Below are 16,608 nucleotides of genomic sequence, written 5' to 3' on the forward strand. Positions count from 1 at the left end.
CTGAATAAAAGACTCAGTACTTATTTAGAGAGCAGTGAGATAACTGCGAATGAACAAAATGGATTCCGAAAATCGCGCTCCTGCGAAGACCACATTTTCACTCTAATAGTATAATGAAAACCAAGGGGAATGATAAGGCGGCCTTCTTAGATGTGAAAAAGGCGTCCGACTTTGTAGATAGAGACCTCTTATTATGTAAATTACTTCTCAACAAAGTTGACGGAAAGTTTTATCATTCGATCAAAAACATCTATACTGACACAGTGTCATGCATTAAGATAAACGGGTCTTTGACTAACTGGTTCCAGTATTTTTCGGGGGTTCGTCAAGGTGATAATTTGTCGCCCACATTTTTTTCCGTGTTCGACAACGATCTGGTCACTGAAATAAATGGTTTGAACGTGGGGGTGGAACTTGGAGCTTTTAAATATTCATTACTGTCACATGCTGACGACATTGTGTTCCTAGCTGAAAATGACCAAGACTTACAATTGATGTTAAACACAATGCATGAATGGTGTAAGCGCTGGAGGCTATTAATTAATACATTGAAATCAAAAGTCGTTCACTTTAGACAACAAAGGCGGCCTCGCACTGAATTTACATTTACCATCGGGGACAATATCATTGAAAAAGTGGATACTTATAAATATCTAGGGGGAAAATTTTCATGAAAAACTTGACTACTCGTGTACATCAAAACTAATTTCAACAGGTGCAGGCCGCGCACTTTGAAGTATTTGCTCAAAAGTCAACAATGTTAAGGAATTCGGTTTTGTGACTTCTGAAAAATTATATATTAATGCATGTGTAATTCCAATACTAGATTTTGACTCCGCAGTGTGGGGGTTCAAACCCCAGTCATCCATTGATTCGGTCCAAAACAGAGCTATTCGGTTTTTCCTCGGTGTGCATTGGTTCACACCAATTCTAGCAATAAACAGAGATATAGGCTGGTTACCATCTACACAGAAAAGTTGGCTAAATATGCTGAAACTATGAAAGAGACTGCTTGCATCTGATGAGACAAGAATTCCAAAAAGGGGTTTTAATTATGATTATGACAATGTTGATATGAATAGTAACTGGTTCTCAGAAATTCAGCAAGTTTTCGAACATATCAATTTGACTGAAAGTTTTGAAAATAAGTCCCAAGTTGATATTTCCGAGGCAAAACGAAGATTATTTAGTTTTTATGCTGACGAGTGGCCGGAAAAACTGAATTATTCGTCGAAACTGAGAACCTTTAAATTGTTCAAACATAATTACGAAACAGAAACTTATGTTAAACTTAATTTATCCAGGAAAGAACGCTCAGTCATGGCACAGTTCCGTTTCGGAGTTCTAGCCCTTAGAGTGGAAACTAGCCGTTTTGTTGGCGAAGACCTTAATAATAGATTATGCAAATACTGTACAAAAAAAGAGATTGAAGATGAAAACATTTCCTCCTAAAGTGTGACTTATACAATGATTTAAGGCAACGAACATTTCATAGGATTATCTCAGACTTAGAGAGAAACTCTTTTTCAGATGTTGATTTGATAAAAACATTATTAGTTGACTATCCACGGAAAACGGCTAAGTTCCTTTCAAGAAAATCGTTAACATTTAGATGAATATGAATATTGTTAACTAAAATTTTAGACTTAAACCTTTTCAATGTTGGAACCAGCCATCTACAGATTTTTTTTGATCCATGTCGAAATTAATTTGATTTATAAAGTAGTGACTTATATGCCAATTGGGCCGATTGTACTGTAAAATAGTTATATTTTGCTGTTGTATTTATTATGTTGTACAAATGTCACTGTAATAAAAGATCTATCTATCTATCTATCTATCTATCTATCTATCTATCCGATTAAAAGTAAATCTTTAGTATGTATTCGCACAAAATTCTGTTTGCAGATAAATATCGATATCTTTAGTAAATAAAAGGTATCATTTCTCATAAGGAAATCTATTACTTGACGGCTAGACACTTCCTACCTTTAATGCAACTAAAAATAAATATCATGATATATTATAGATGAAATGTATTTCTTGTAATTTAAGTCTATTTTAGAACAATCTGGGACTGGAATTATCAGTATTTGTACACTGTTACGTCCTTAAAAATATTGGCTTAATTTTTTCCATGGGACGAGCGCAAGCCATTTTTTGTATTTCTGAAAATATACGAGCGGCAAATCCGCCCAACAACTTTTTAATTTGGTGAGACCTTAAGCATCTACAAAGCAATCAGTTACCTATATGTATACAGGGGCAGCCAATTTGAAATTTCCATCTAAATGGGCTCATTTCATTCTTATAGACACTGAAGATGTAAGAAATGCAATAAAATTATTTATTTATTTTGTTGGATCTAACATCGCACCGACACAATTTTAGGACATATTGCGACTTTCCAGCTTTAATGGTGGAGGAAGACCCCAGGTGCCCCTCCGTGCATTATTTCATCACGAGCGGGCACCTGGGTAGAACCATCGACCTTCCGTAAGCCAGCTGGATGGCTTCCTCATATGACGAATTCAACGCCCCGAGAGAGGCTCGAGACCACATCGATGAGAGGCAAGTGATTTGAAGTCAACGACCTTAACCACTCGGTCACGCAGGCCCCCCGAAATGCAATAGAATAAATAAATATAAATCTAAGGGCTTCGTTTATGATGACTTTTTTTCTATATCTACTTTATCTATCCAATCGTGAACGTTTCTTTGCAACACGTGACCGTACAAAACATTACTGTATTGGACGCACGTGCGCACAAAATAACCTGTATTTTTTCCGTATTTGGACGGTTCAACAGTCCCATGTTAAACATACGATAAAGCCCAAAATGCGTAAAAATGTTCCGAATGTAAATCGGTTAAAATAGGCACTCTGTATGTACAGAGTATGATTATGCGTCTTGAAATCAGGATTATATATCTAGAAAAGGCAGATATAGCTACAATATTCAATGAATCATTTTTAATTTAATTTAACTTTGATTTTACATTTGGACTCGTACCCACCTGAGAAAACCATATTAGACGAGCCGTTAGGTTTTCTCAGATAGGTACTCGTCCAAATATATCTCCGTATTGTACAGAACAATGTTAAATAACCTTATATTATACTCAATTAAGGAAAAAAGGTAGACAATATGCAGGTCTAGGGTTGTACCTTTTTTTCGGCCTGCTTTCCTTCAAAATATGCCAATTTCAGACTCAAACTGTTAAGTTTTCAACTCTTGGAACTGAAATTTTAGATTGAAATTTAAAAAAAAAACAACACACAAATAACCAGTAAAGCAATTTCATGTAAACAACAAGAGAAAAAAGTATGTGTGCGACTCTTGGTAATATTTCTTAGGCCCGGATTTAATTTCTGATATCACTTGGGTTGCCGTAATACTTGGCAGTAAAAACTAGAAGTGTTTATGGGGACAAGTTCTAAATCGTCAACGAGCAATTAATACAAAATTTAGTTTTACTATTTTAATATTAGTATATCTGTAATCAGTCATACAGTGTATAGTAAAACACATCCAGAAAATACACAATATATTATATGAACAATACTTATTATCAATACTTGTAAGACACATAGTTGTTACACAAAATACCGCACAGTTCACATTAAGCTTATCTCTTAAATAATAACATTTCAGGCTCAAACATGTACATGTGTGTGCAGTGGTATATTACAGCATACTAACTTGAGGTAATGTGTAACTTACATGTACATAGTTATGCAATTAATTACACTACCAGGTTAAACATTTAGATAATGCTTACCAGGTTGCATCACTTCATAACAATAATCTCAGCACAAATACTCTGTGATCTGGTTAGAGGTCTGTAAATAACGCATTGGTTTATAGTGCAAATAGAAAATGAGACAGTGATATTAAAAAGACTACCATTAAAATTCTATGACACATGTACTTTACTAAAAATATTAACAGAGTGTCTAAAATGTCTACACGGAATGAGCCAAAAGTATAAAAGGTAAAATCATTACTAAGCACTTTATGAGACATTTGAATTGATTATATAACTGTAATGAGTGTGAAATCATCAAACCTGTATTTAATCCATTATTAATTCAACGGTTTTTAAAATAAAAATCTCAATACATGTATTCAGTTACCTGGCTATCAAGACAATGACCAGGTATCTATAAACCAAAGCATAAACTAATAAAATTAAACATTTCCACAGGAACCTGAAATTCTATCAATAAGCCAACACATGTCTATATTAAAAGCCCCCCGCCCTCCATATAAAACTTTTATATAGACGGGGATCTTTTTTATAAAGACTTGTGTTGGCTTATGATTAGAATTTCAGGTTCCTCGATCTAAATTTTCTTTTGTTCTGATCCCGTTCGCATTTGTGTTATATATGTATACGTATAAAAGTTTGATTTGATGTTATTTTCAAGATAAATATGTTTAAACTAATTTTAGGATCCTGAGGCATTTCAGAGGGAAAATTCTTACCTAGGGTCAATGCACAATAATGCACAAAAACACAACAAATCTGACAAAGGGAGATAACTCTGGTTTAAAATGTTACTACCCAGTCCCTTAAAATTACGACTGCCACACTATAATACAACACTGCAGCATTTGTAAGTTTTTGATATTGATATGGGAAGGTTTTGAAAAATATGTAGCTATTTCAAATATTTTTTTTTTTTTTTAATTAATTCAAAGGTCAGAAAATTGCTGGGCAACCATATGATTTCTGCATACCCATTGTTTTAATTAAGAAATATTAAGAAGAATTAATGTAAAATTCCGTTTTTACAAAACAGGTGATATTTCCAAATTGTATACTTTTACCAGTGATACAGTTTCACAACAGTGATTTTAACAAAAATGCCAAATTGTAAAAATATCAGTTTCTAAAAATATCTCGGGAATATATGACAGATGCTTCCTGGAACTAGAAAGCAAGTCACTGATAAAATGTGCTTCTGTGAAATCTAGGAACACAGATGTGTGCATTCTTAGCTCAATTGAGCACGAAGTGTCCAGGTGAGCTTTTGCGACCGCCATGTGTCCGCCATACGTTATCAACAATTATACTGTTAACACTCTAGAGGTCATAATTTTTAGCTGGGGTTAAAAACTAGGTCACCATTTCTAATCAAAGGTAAAGTTTGTTAACACTCTAGAGACCTAAGCTTAAAACTCATGAGAATTGACCTGTTTGTTTTGATGGCCTCTAGGTCAAAATCGAATCCGGGTCATGTGCGGTCAAAAACTAGGTCAGCAGTTCAAATCAAATGAAAAGCTTGTTGACACTCTGGAGGCTATATTTATGACACATATCTTCACCAACCACGGGACGAATGTTATTCTTGATAATCTTTAGGTCAAGTTTGAATCTAGTTCAACTCTAGAAGTCAGACTTTCTACACTAAATTTTCATAAAACTTTGTCAAAATGTTTGTTTCTATGAAATGAAGGCCAACTTAGATTCTAACTTATCAGGGGTTAGAATTTGGGTCAGGTGAGCGATAAAGGTCCCTCTTGTTTAAAGCAGGATAATCAGGAAGGAGTAACATTTTGAGGAAATGGTGATTTGAATTAAAGAAGAAATATGAGTTTAATTCATTCATTTTTAAATGGATCTATATCCATGCCTGTTTTTGTGTCGAACACACATAATGCCAGGATACTGGTAAATCGAGTTTGATACGACTTTCCATTGTCTATTGTCCCAAAATAGTCTTGGAAAATATGGTTTTGCCCCTCCCCATCTAAACTGCTCCTTCACCATTCAACAGTAATATTGTATATTTTAGAAAACATGAGTAGCTCTAGATCTAGGCCTAAAACTAGATAAACTCAAAGATATTCGACATCGATTAAATTTTTTTCTTAGACCTAAACAACAGTTTTATTGTACATACACAAAACATTTAGATTTTACATAAATATAAAGGTAAATTTATCTTAGATGTTTACTGTAAATCACAAATGGTGGTGATGAAGATCATCAGTCGAAAGCGCCTGACCGGATAACGTCATTATCTATGTCATCGCATGAGTTATGACGACTGAGCAGAAAATCTTTCCGAGGCGCTCTGAACTTGTATAGAATCTACATAAGTTGTAAGTACCTTCCTGATATTTATTATTAAATTTATTTATATTAGAATCTATATACGCTCATAACAACGTAAGTAGATTTACTATGCTATTATATCCTCCACAATTATTTTCATTATTTTCATGATGGCTAGATCTACAACAGCTTAATATTTGTTCCATCTAATCCGTAGCAGTGCTTTTTTTGCATTAATTCCGCATTTTGTTTCAGATCCATCATCCAGGTTATAAATCAATCTACCCATATCCAAGGTAAACTCTTATTATTAGAGATCTAATAATCTGAAACATGGCCAAAAATGTACTATCGAGTAACCAGTTTCCGTTATGGTAAGGGATTGTGAATAATAATTGTATAAACCCAAGCTATTTTACTTAGAAATAAAGTGAAAATCCATGTTACACTCATACTGAGTTGACGTGTCAGAGTCAAGGTCATACGACAAGGAATGTTAAAATTACTTGTCACAAATATTCCGTATAATGAGTTGGTGTGTCATGCTCAATACCCTGACCCCTAGCTCCAAGGTCAAGGTTACCTTTGGAGAACTTTTTTATCTGGTCACAAAATGATTCATACCTAAACTATTCTGGCATCTTTTAGCATTCTTGTGCACATGTCGGGGCGGTTGTCATTAATAGTGACAGCTCTTTTTTGAGGTTCAATTTTAAGTACTTAGTATATTTTGAGAGTTACATATACTTGTACTTTTTCCCTATAAAATGTCGAGGTCAGTAGTGGTTGTTTGTCAAGTTAACTTTAAGACGCACCACAGAATAACTGTATTCTTTTGTATGTCTATCATGGTAATTAAAGATACATTTTTTGCATGGATAAAATGAGAAAAAATCAAGTATCTAGTTACAAGTTGACAGTGACATATACAAGGCTAAGACAATGTGTTTAATGTCTAAATATAGTATTAAATTAATGTAGTAATATGCACGGTATGCTTCATATATTAAGGTGAGTTTAGACCACACTTTGTTTCTACAGTGTAAGTTAGTTACTATTCTATGTTTATAAAATTATACTGAGAAGAGAATGACTGACTGAATAAGTTTGCAGATGAAATTGTAAAAACAGGGTCTAAATTGTCCCTCTATCATCATGTAGAATAACTGTATTTAACTAGCATTACCAGGATTATTTGCACCAAGTTCATGTGTGTTTGGGGGCTGCAGGTCACTAAGTCGTGGTGGGTCATAAACACTTAAAGTAATTTCTTGAATACCGATGGTTGAAAAGAAAACTTATAGCCTATTAATTAAAGGTTAATGCGAATGCAATTAGTTTACACACTGATAGCCACACGAGAACTACATGCAGGTATAGACTTGTCATAGCACACTGTAACGGGAAATATAAAGGGGTAGTATTGGACTGGGAATTCATGGCTGTTGCGGGTCCAACGTAAGCAAATTGTTGGTCGCGAATCAGTTTTGGCCGAAGTTGGAAGGTCCGAGACTAAAAAAAAATCTTTTCATCTGCCTTTTTATATTTTTCAATTTATTTGTAGATCTCACAAGCTATGTTTGGATTTTAAAATCCAATTCAAATTCTAGTGTTGATTTTTTTCTTCAAATTTTGATGGGGACCGTGGGCAGGGTGCAAAGAAAATTGTTTTAAGTTTATTTAAAAAGTAAAAAAAAAGGCGTAGATATTTCATTAAGGATATCCTTGTGAGGGGTTTATGTATCGGTTTCCATTATAAGATGATGCTAACATTTAAAAGGTAAAGGTAAAGGTAAAATGTAAATTGTATTTACCGTCGCTTGGTGAAACAATTAACATAAGCTCTGTAGAGCTTTTCTGCGACCCTATATCAAGTTTGTATAACTGGAATATGCACAAGATATTAAATGTTCATTATAGTGCAGTCTATGAAGTTCAACTCTACTGGGAAGAATAACATCTGTTTGATGTACACTGTGCTTGTACGCTTGTTATATGCTGGGTGTACACTCTGAGTGTACACTGGTTGTACACTGCTTGTACGCTGGTTGTTTGCTGGTTGTACATCGTGCTTGTACACTGTGAGTGTGCACTGGTTGTACACTGTACTTGTACCCTGGTTGTACACTGTGATGTACACTGGTTTTATACTGGTTGTACACTGTGTGTGTATCCTGGTTATTGCTTCGTGCAAGTCATCTGGCTGGCTTACAAGTGATCATTGTTCTACATAGATGCTTGTTCATGCCTGAAAAGATTATAGAGAAGCAGACATATAGTGACCTAAACTGATTCAATGTGACTTAAAAATCAACAAAATGGGTGAAATTAAGAAACTGACTGAGTTGAAAAGAATATCTAGGTCTTTATATGAAGGTGTGTGTTCTTCACTGCTGTTGTTACCAGAAGTGTTTAAGTGTTGTTTACTAGAAGTGTTATTATCAGAGGTATTGTAACTTTGATAACTTTGAAATTGAAAAAGAATCACTCTCAAATGTATATATGTAAGATTATGTGCTGGATATGTTTTATTGTCTGATGAACACTTTGTTCTTACCTTTAGTTCAATTCAAATGTATTCAGGCATAAAATCATAAAACATTATATAAAACTAATGCAATAAAAACATGTATACAATAGCTAATATAGATTAAAATGAGTTGATTATAATGTTATAAACATCTAAAAATAGATGTGCTAAGTAATACATGAAGGATTACGTCAAGTATACTTTATGATTTATTAAAATGAATAAAGATATGATCTTAATACTTTGGATAACCCATCAAAGTAAAATCAATCACTTATTTCCAATGGGGTTAGTTTTAACATTTTATGAATTTCTGTATTTTTATCCTGTCCAAGCTTGCCACAATGAAACAGATGTTTAATTTTGTGGACAGTAGAATAAGTATAAAACTGTTTTCAGGTCGTGTTGTCATGACAACTTGTTTTCTAAATGGCAGTCCCTATACTCACTTTATTCACTGTATGAATGTTTTTCATTGAATTTTGTTTAACTTTTGTAGTGAACATTATGTGCATTGCTCTGTTTTTTTAGATTTGTTTTTACAACACGGGAGATTTTATTAAAAATGACAGATATATATCTGGAAAACCCCGCTTTCTCCCTTACCCCCACCCTTCCCAGAGCTTTCCTTGTTTAGTATTGCTAATTACTTGGACAAATCAGTTCTGCATTTTTCACAACTTTAAATTAGACATAAGTGTACACATATTCTTGATGGCTACTAAGATGATATACTCTTTGGAGTAAATTCTATGAAAAGAAAAATGAGCGAAATCAGAACTTGGGTGTTTATTTTGAATTACAAGGCTACAGTGATAGAGCAAGAAATATGTAAACATCATTTATATAATTCTAGAATTATTTGAAAACAGTATGATTTAGGAAGATGTTGGGGCTAGCAAGCGAAATTTGGTGATTTTCATATTTGTTAGAAATAATGAGCACCTGAGATCTTCCTCTACCATTCTGATGTCGCATCAAACATAAGAAGTTCACATTATTTTAATATAATTTAATATAATTTACAGGCAACATTTAATATGCATATTTATGAAATTACTGTATTCAGTAAATTCATTCCTTAAACATTTTCATACATTTATAAAAAAAAAACGTATTAGTGTTTATTTTAGCAAATTTACTCTTGGCTTGATTTTCTGAAGTCATTGTATGTATTGTAATAATATTTTTAGTAATAACTTAAATATTGTATTAATTAAATTGGCATGCTAATCTATTTCATGTATTTCATATAGTGATTTTATTTTGTTTTAATTTTTGAATGCAAGAATTTAAGGGCATATATAATTCAATGCATAGACACTTAAATTATTACTTCACCAAAATTTTAAACTACACACTGTGCATTTTTAAGTAAAGAAAAAAAAACATAACTAGATTATTAAATAAAGACCTTACAAACTTGTAGCAATCTTACCCTCTTCCCTGATCTCAATTTCTCAATTAGTATCATTATAATCAGATAAATTGATAGAAAAAGTTGCAAAGAAATGAAATGTTTCTGTTTTAAAATTTGTTGTTCCACATGTTCAAGCAATATGATGCTGTGAAAGCAGTGATTGATTTAGATGGGTCTGATTAATTAAAGATGTGCTATGCCCATCTTTCACCTAACTATTTTATCATCGGATTAAATTTTTTGCCTTGGAAAACCGCTAGAAATGTATTTAAAGTAGATTAAGTAATAAACTGCAATGTTTGTAAAGCTCCATTCGTAATTGAATTTCATGTATTAACAGTCAATTGTTACAGCAAATCTGTCATATTTTAGCAGTAATACAAATTTATACTGTGTTTGGTTTAAGTGTGTACTATTTTCAACTTAGCACACAAAAGTGTTTATACAATAAAACATGTAAATTTCATGTGCACATTGATACCAAAGGGTAATTGTCATTTTGTTTAAAAAATGGAATTTGGGCATAATGTAACTTTAAATAATCTAAAATGTTTGGGAAAAATAGTCTGATATGGTGTACAGGAGTTTTAACTTTAGTATGGCGTTTCATATTGGTTCTTTTCTTTATACAGTTAACTGTAATAAGTAGTCCCCTACTGATTTATATTTTTGTTATTAGTGCAAAAACCCTTTTTACTATATTATTACAATTGTCCAATTTTGTATAAGAACACCCATAGGGAGCTGTAAGTGCTGAACAATAACCTTGTTTAATGTAGATTCATATACATGTATGTGTATGTCAAGATTCTTATTTAAGGTGTTATGTATGCAAGAGTTCCTATTGAAGTAGGTATGTTACCTAAGCTTCCTGTTAAAGGAGTCTGTATGCTTATATTCCTATTAAAATGGGTATGTATGCCTTGGTTTGTTTTGAATTTGTATACGTGCCCAGGTTCCTGTTAAAAAGGGCATGGGTGCCAAGGTTCCTGTCACAGGAGATGTTTATACCTAGTTCCTGTTAAAGTAGGTATGTGTTCCCAGATTCCTGTTAAAGAGGGTATGAATGTCCGGGCTCTTGCTAAAGATGATATGTATGAAAGGCTCCTGTTAAAGGGGGTATATATTCTTAAGTTCCTGTTAATGTGAGTATGAATGCCTTGGTTCCTGTAAAAGTGGTTATGTATGCTTCAGTTTCTGTTACCAGGGTTATGTATGCCTAAGTTCCTGTGGAGGAGGGTATAGTATGCCTTAATTCCTGTTAAGTGGGGTATGTATGCCTAAATTTCTTTAAGAGGGTATTTGTGCTTAGGTTCCTGTAAAAGGGGTTATGTATGCCTAGTGACTCCTGTTAAAAGGTAATGTATGCCAAAATTCCTGTTTAAGGGGGTATGTATGCCTATGTCCCTGTTAAAAGGGGTGTGTATGTATAAATTCATGTTTTAAGAGTATGAATACCTAGGTACCTGATAAAGAGGGTATAGGTGCATAGATTTCTTTTAAGGAGATATACATGCCAAGGTTTCTGTTAAGGGGTGAGTGTATACCTAGGTTCCTGTTAAGGGGTTCCTGTTAAAGGGGGTATGTATGCCAAGGTTCCTATTAAAGGGAATGTGTTTGTACACCTACCATTTAAAAGGGATACTCTGCCACTAAATTTACACCACAGTAGCAGAAATATTTAGACATTTACACAATATCTAAAATAATAATTAATTATAATTTATAAGTTGGTACCTTATGGTATAACATGCAGTTTTAAATGATATCTACTGTGTGACTAACTCAGTAGAGAATTTTTCTACATATTTTTAGACTCCAGAACGTACATGTTCTTGTAAATAAATATTGCCTAGAAGTAACAGAATGACTTAGGTTTTGCATTTCATTTTAAATTACTTACCAGAAGTTTTTGTCTATAAATTTTGAAATGTTTGGTATGAGTGTGAGTTGTACCTCTTTAGTTATTTATTTTGACCTTGAGGGAATTTAATGACTTTGCAAGCTGTATTAGGTAGATCATTTTAGTAACTGTTTTTAGCTCCACTATTCGGAGAATAGGGGGTCTGTTCTACTCGCCCCGGCGTCGGCGTGACCCTTCTTGGTTAAAGTTTTTCAGCAACCTTTGTTTTTCTGTCATATCTTTGTTCCTATTGCTTATATCTTACTGTAACTTCACATAAACATTTTCCAGTATACAAGCAATGTATGTCTAGGGACTGAGCCCATTATACCGAAGGTCAAGGTCACCAAACTGTTATAATTAGGTTATTTTTAAGGTTAATGTTTTTCGGTAACCTATGTTTTTCTGTCATGTCTTTGTTAATATTGCTTATATCTTACTGTAACTTCACATAAACATTGTCCAGTATACAAACAAAGTATATGTAGGCGCTGAAACCATTATACCTAAGGTCAAGGTCACCAAGGTGTTATACTTAGGTTATTTTTAAGGTTAAATTTTTTCGGCAACCTTTGTTTTTATGTCATATCTTTGTTACTATTGCTTATATCTTACTGTAACTTTACATAATTTATTAAACGTTGTCCAGCTTACGTACAAAGTATGTACAGGGGCTGGGCCCATTTTATCCAAGGTCAAGGTCACCAAGGTGTTACACTTATGTTATTTTTAAGGTAAAAGTTTTTCGGCAACATTTGTTTTTCTGTCATATCTTTGTTACTATTGCTTATGTCTTACTGTAAGTTCACATAAACATTGTCCAGCATACACACAAAGTATGTGCAGGGGCTGGGCCCATTATACTCAAGGTCAAGGTCACAAAATTATTATACTTTGAATTATTTTTATGTTAATTTTTTTCGAAAGCTTCGTTTATAGACATATCTTTGGTACTTTAAAAGATAATGACTTGAAATTAAAAATATTTCTTTATAATCATCATCTGCATATGTGGTTACAAACCCCATAACTCTAATTGTATTTTTGACAGAATAATGCCACTTTTGTACTTTAACTTTTTTTTGCAATCTTCGCCTTCTGGATATTACTTAAATGCAATACAAGATAAAGACTTGAAACTTAAAATGTATCTTTATCATAATCATCTGCATGTGTGGTAACCATCCGAATAACTCAGATTTGTATTTTTGACCAAATTATGCCCATTTTGTACTTAATATTTTAACAAACTTCGTTTTCTGGGCATAACTTTGGTACTTTATAAGATAATGACTTGAAACTCAAAATATATCTTTACCATCATCATCTGCATGTGTTGTAAAAATCCCAATAACTCTAATTTGTGTTCTTGACAGAATTATGCCCCTTGGTGTATCTTCCTTTCGAAGTAGAGGTCTCTTATTGAGACATATATTCATTTTACTGTCATATCCCCAAATAGTGGAACGTGCTGTCTTATGGACAGCTCTTGTTTTTTTTTTTTTTGTTTTTTTTTTTGAGTTCAGGTTTTTTAAGAGTCGAGTTTGAATCTTTTAGTGGTCTGCTTAAAAACTTATAAATTATGTTACATTCAGTTTTGTATCCAATAATGTAACTGGTAAAGGGTTTTAAAAAGTGAAATGAGTAACTTTGATTGCACTTTGACCTAAATTGAAACAGATATTGAGGAGACTGGAGCGGTCGTTCTGTACCTAAAATTTTGACATTGAGAGTAACTTGTCACCTCACTGCTAAAATTGGATAACTCCATTGACTTGGACTTACTCACTTTTTGCACTAAGATGACAAACTGTACCCTATCCAGTTAGCTCAATAAGTAAGTCGCAATACTTCAGGTCATAAACTGTTAATCTTTGTATCCATACGCGTAGGAGGTCTTTTTTCCATAGTCTTTTGATTATTGTTGTCAGTTACATGTGTAGAACAGGTGAATACTGGTAATGAGTCTGTGAACACTGGTTAAGTAATAAAAGAGTACAGTCTAAAACAGTAATATTGTTGAAAAATGAAGTTAAACTGGACAAAACAAAACAATAGAATATTAAAAAAAATCTGTTGACACCATTATGTAATCAGATATGATTGCAATAGCTTTGCAAGATATAGAAATAAGTGACCCATTGATAACATATCTTGCTTGTGGTTTTAATATTTATTATGTATGAATTTGAATAATTTTAGAATTAACTATTTTATGTCAATTAAATGAAATTACACAAATTTCTTGTAAAATAATTGATTTCCTTTATACCGCATTCATAAAAAGAAACATGACAGTTGTTTCTATGATTGTATGACTGAATAAACTGAATTGATCAGCACAGCATATTTTGTGGAAAAAAGAAAGCCTTAAAAATAAATGTTGTTCTTATCTAGAGTGACCTGTTATATATTGTTCTCACATATACACTTGTTGTAACTGTGTATTGCGTAAACTCCAATATCGGGTTACAAAACCTTGTTTGAAAACCTGTCTATTACCATAGTCTCTGATTGGTTGATTCTGAACCCAGTACTTAAATTGATCAATAGCAATGAATCATTTTCAGACTGGTATTCAAACTTACTTTTATAACCATAGATCTTAGAATTGAAAAAAATAAAAAAATAAATAAACTGGTACAGAATTTTAAACTGTGATTAAAGAAGTATGCATGTTTGTTAAGATTGTTGAAATGCTTGTTACACACTTCATTTACTCATGAGACTTTGGTCATTGTTTTTATTTATTCACTAGCAGGACATTTTAGATTTTTATAATTTAAACACTGTACTAATGTGCGTAAAAATGTTGAATTTTGAATTTTGGTGTAAATTAAAAGTAGACACTCTTTATATTTGTTATAGTTATTATTCTGATACAACATGAACCGCATCATGAGAAAACCAACATAGTGCATTTGCGACCAGCATGGATCCAGACCAGCCTGCGCATCCTCGCAGTCTGGTCAGGATCCATGCTGTTTGCTTTCAAAGCCTTTTGTAATTAGAGAAACCGTTAGCCAACAGCATGGATCCTGACCAGACTGCACGGACGTGCAGGCTGGTCTGAATCCATGCTGGTCGCAAATGCACTATGTTAGTTTACTCATGGTGTGGCTTAAATCAACATCAAATAATGGACTGGATGTATACATGGGTAGTAAAATGTCTGTAAAATTTACTTTAGAAGTATAGAGCGCATCCCAGCAAAAAAGCAGACTTGGTTGGAGTGAGTCATTTCATACCCTTAACACAGGTAAAGCAGACCAGAAAATATTACAACACTTTCAATACAGGTATTGTGTAAGTATTATAATAATTAGAATCAACCTCTGTGAGATAACCCTTACCAAAGAGAATATTTCTCACCTGCAAGTAGAATCTTTCATGTACGATAAATGCAGCCCCAGAGTTTAAAAAAGGTGATACTAGTGAACCAGCAAACTAGAGGCCCATATCTCTAACATGTGTTCTATGCAAACTCTTTGAACATATTATTGTTTCTAGCATATCCACACACTTCTCAAAACACAACATTCTATATGAGTTGCAACACGGGTTCCGAGGAAAACGGTCCCGTGAGACTCGGCTAATAGAACTTGTTGATGAAATATCAAGGAATCTTTCCTCAGGTAAACAAACTGAACTTATCCTATTAGACTTCAGTAAAGCCTTCGATAAGCTCAACCACCTTAAATTATTATTCAAACTCCAGGACCACGGTGTCCTTAAATAAATCGTGTCTTGGATCAGATCCTTTCTAATAGGTAGATCCCAGTCTGTCGTTGTCAACGGTCATATGTCTAATCAAGTCCCTGTCACATCAGGGGTTCCCCAGGGCTCTGTCCTGGGGCCCTGCTCTTCCTACTGTACATTAACGATCTCCCTAATACAGTCACCTCCCAAGTACGGCTATTTGCTGATGACACAACCGTGTACCTTGCAGTTGCCTCCCTCACAGATTGCCAAAGGTTACAAAATGATCTCCTAAACTTAAAAACTTTGGAAAAAATGTGGGTGATGGAATTCAACCCCAGCAAGCGCCAGGTCCTTCATATCACTCGTAGTAGAAAGCCCATCCAGTTTCCCTATAAACTACATGGTCAAACACTATCCCCAGTTAAGGATGCAAAATACCTTGGTGTCGACATCAGCAACGACCTCTACTGGAACACACATATCAACAGAATAACAACAAATGCAAACAGAACACTAGATTTCCTTAAACGCAACATCAAAAAACAAAACACAAAAAGGCCAAAACACTTTAACACAAAACACTGGTAAGACCACTTTTAGAATACGCATCATCTGTATGGTCCTCATCCCACACACAGGTTAACATACATAAGCTGGAAATGGTTCAGCGCCGCTCAGTCAGATGGGTTAAAAAACGATTATTCACGATACACGAACATAACGGACCTACAGAACACCTTAAGATGGAGCACACATGAGAAGAGACGTCTAGACTCCAAACTGGTCATGTTTTACAAGATTTATCACCATCTTGTGCCCATCCCGCTTCCAACTTACTTAGAAGTCCCAACCAGGTTTACCTGACAGATGCACGCCGTCAGTCTCCGCCAAATTCACGTCAAATCGGACTTCTTTAAATTCTCATTCTTCCCTCACACCACAGTCCTGTGGAACAGGTTACCCCTGCATATAGCGACTCTGTCTGAA

General features: G+C 33.8%; 1 protein-coding gene across 1 annotated transcript in view; it reads right to left on the minus strand.

The window, feature by feature from the left end:
* The window catches only part of LOC123524957 (carbohydrate sulfotransferase 15-like), a 140,244-nt gene extending 136,281 nt beyond the window's left edge, over positions 1-3,963 (minus strand). The window contains exon 1 of the mRNA XM_045303608.2: positions 3,784-3,963. Coding sequence (XP_045159543.2) covers positions 3,784-3,793 — 10 coding nt within the window. The 5' untranslated portion in view covers positions 3,794-3,963. The remainder of the gene's footprint in view (positions 1-3,783) is intronic.
* Positions 3,964-16,608: the final 12,645 nt, after the last annotated feature.

This window comes from Mercenaria mercenaria, chromosome 1 (genome assembly GCF_021730395.1).
Source record: "Mercenaria mercenaria strain notata chromosome 1, MADL_Memer_1, whole genome shotgun sequence".
Taxonomy (NCBI): domain Eukaryota; kingdom Metazoa; phylum Mollusca; class Bivalvia; order Venerida; family Veneridae; genus Mercenaria; species Mercenaria mercenaria.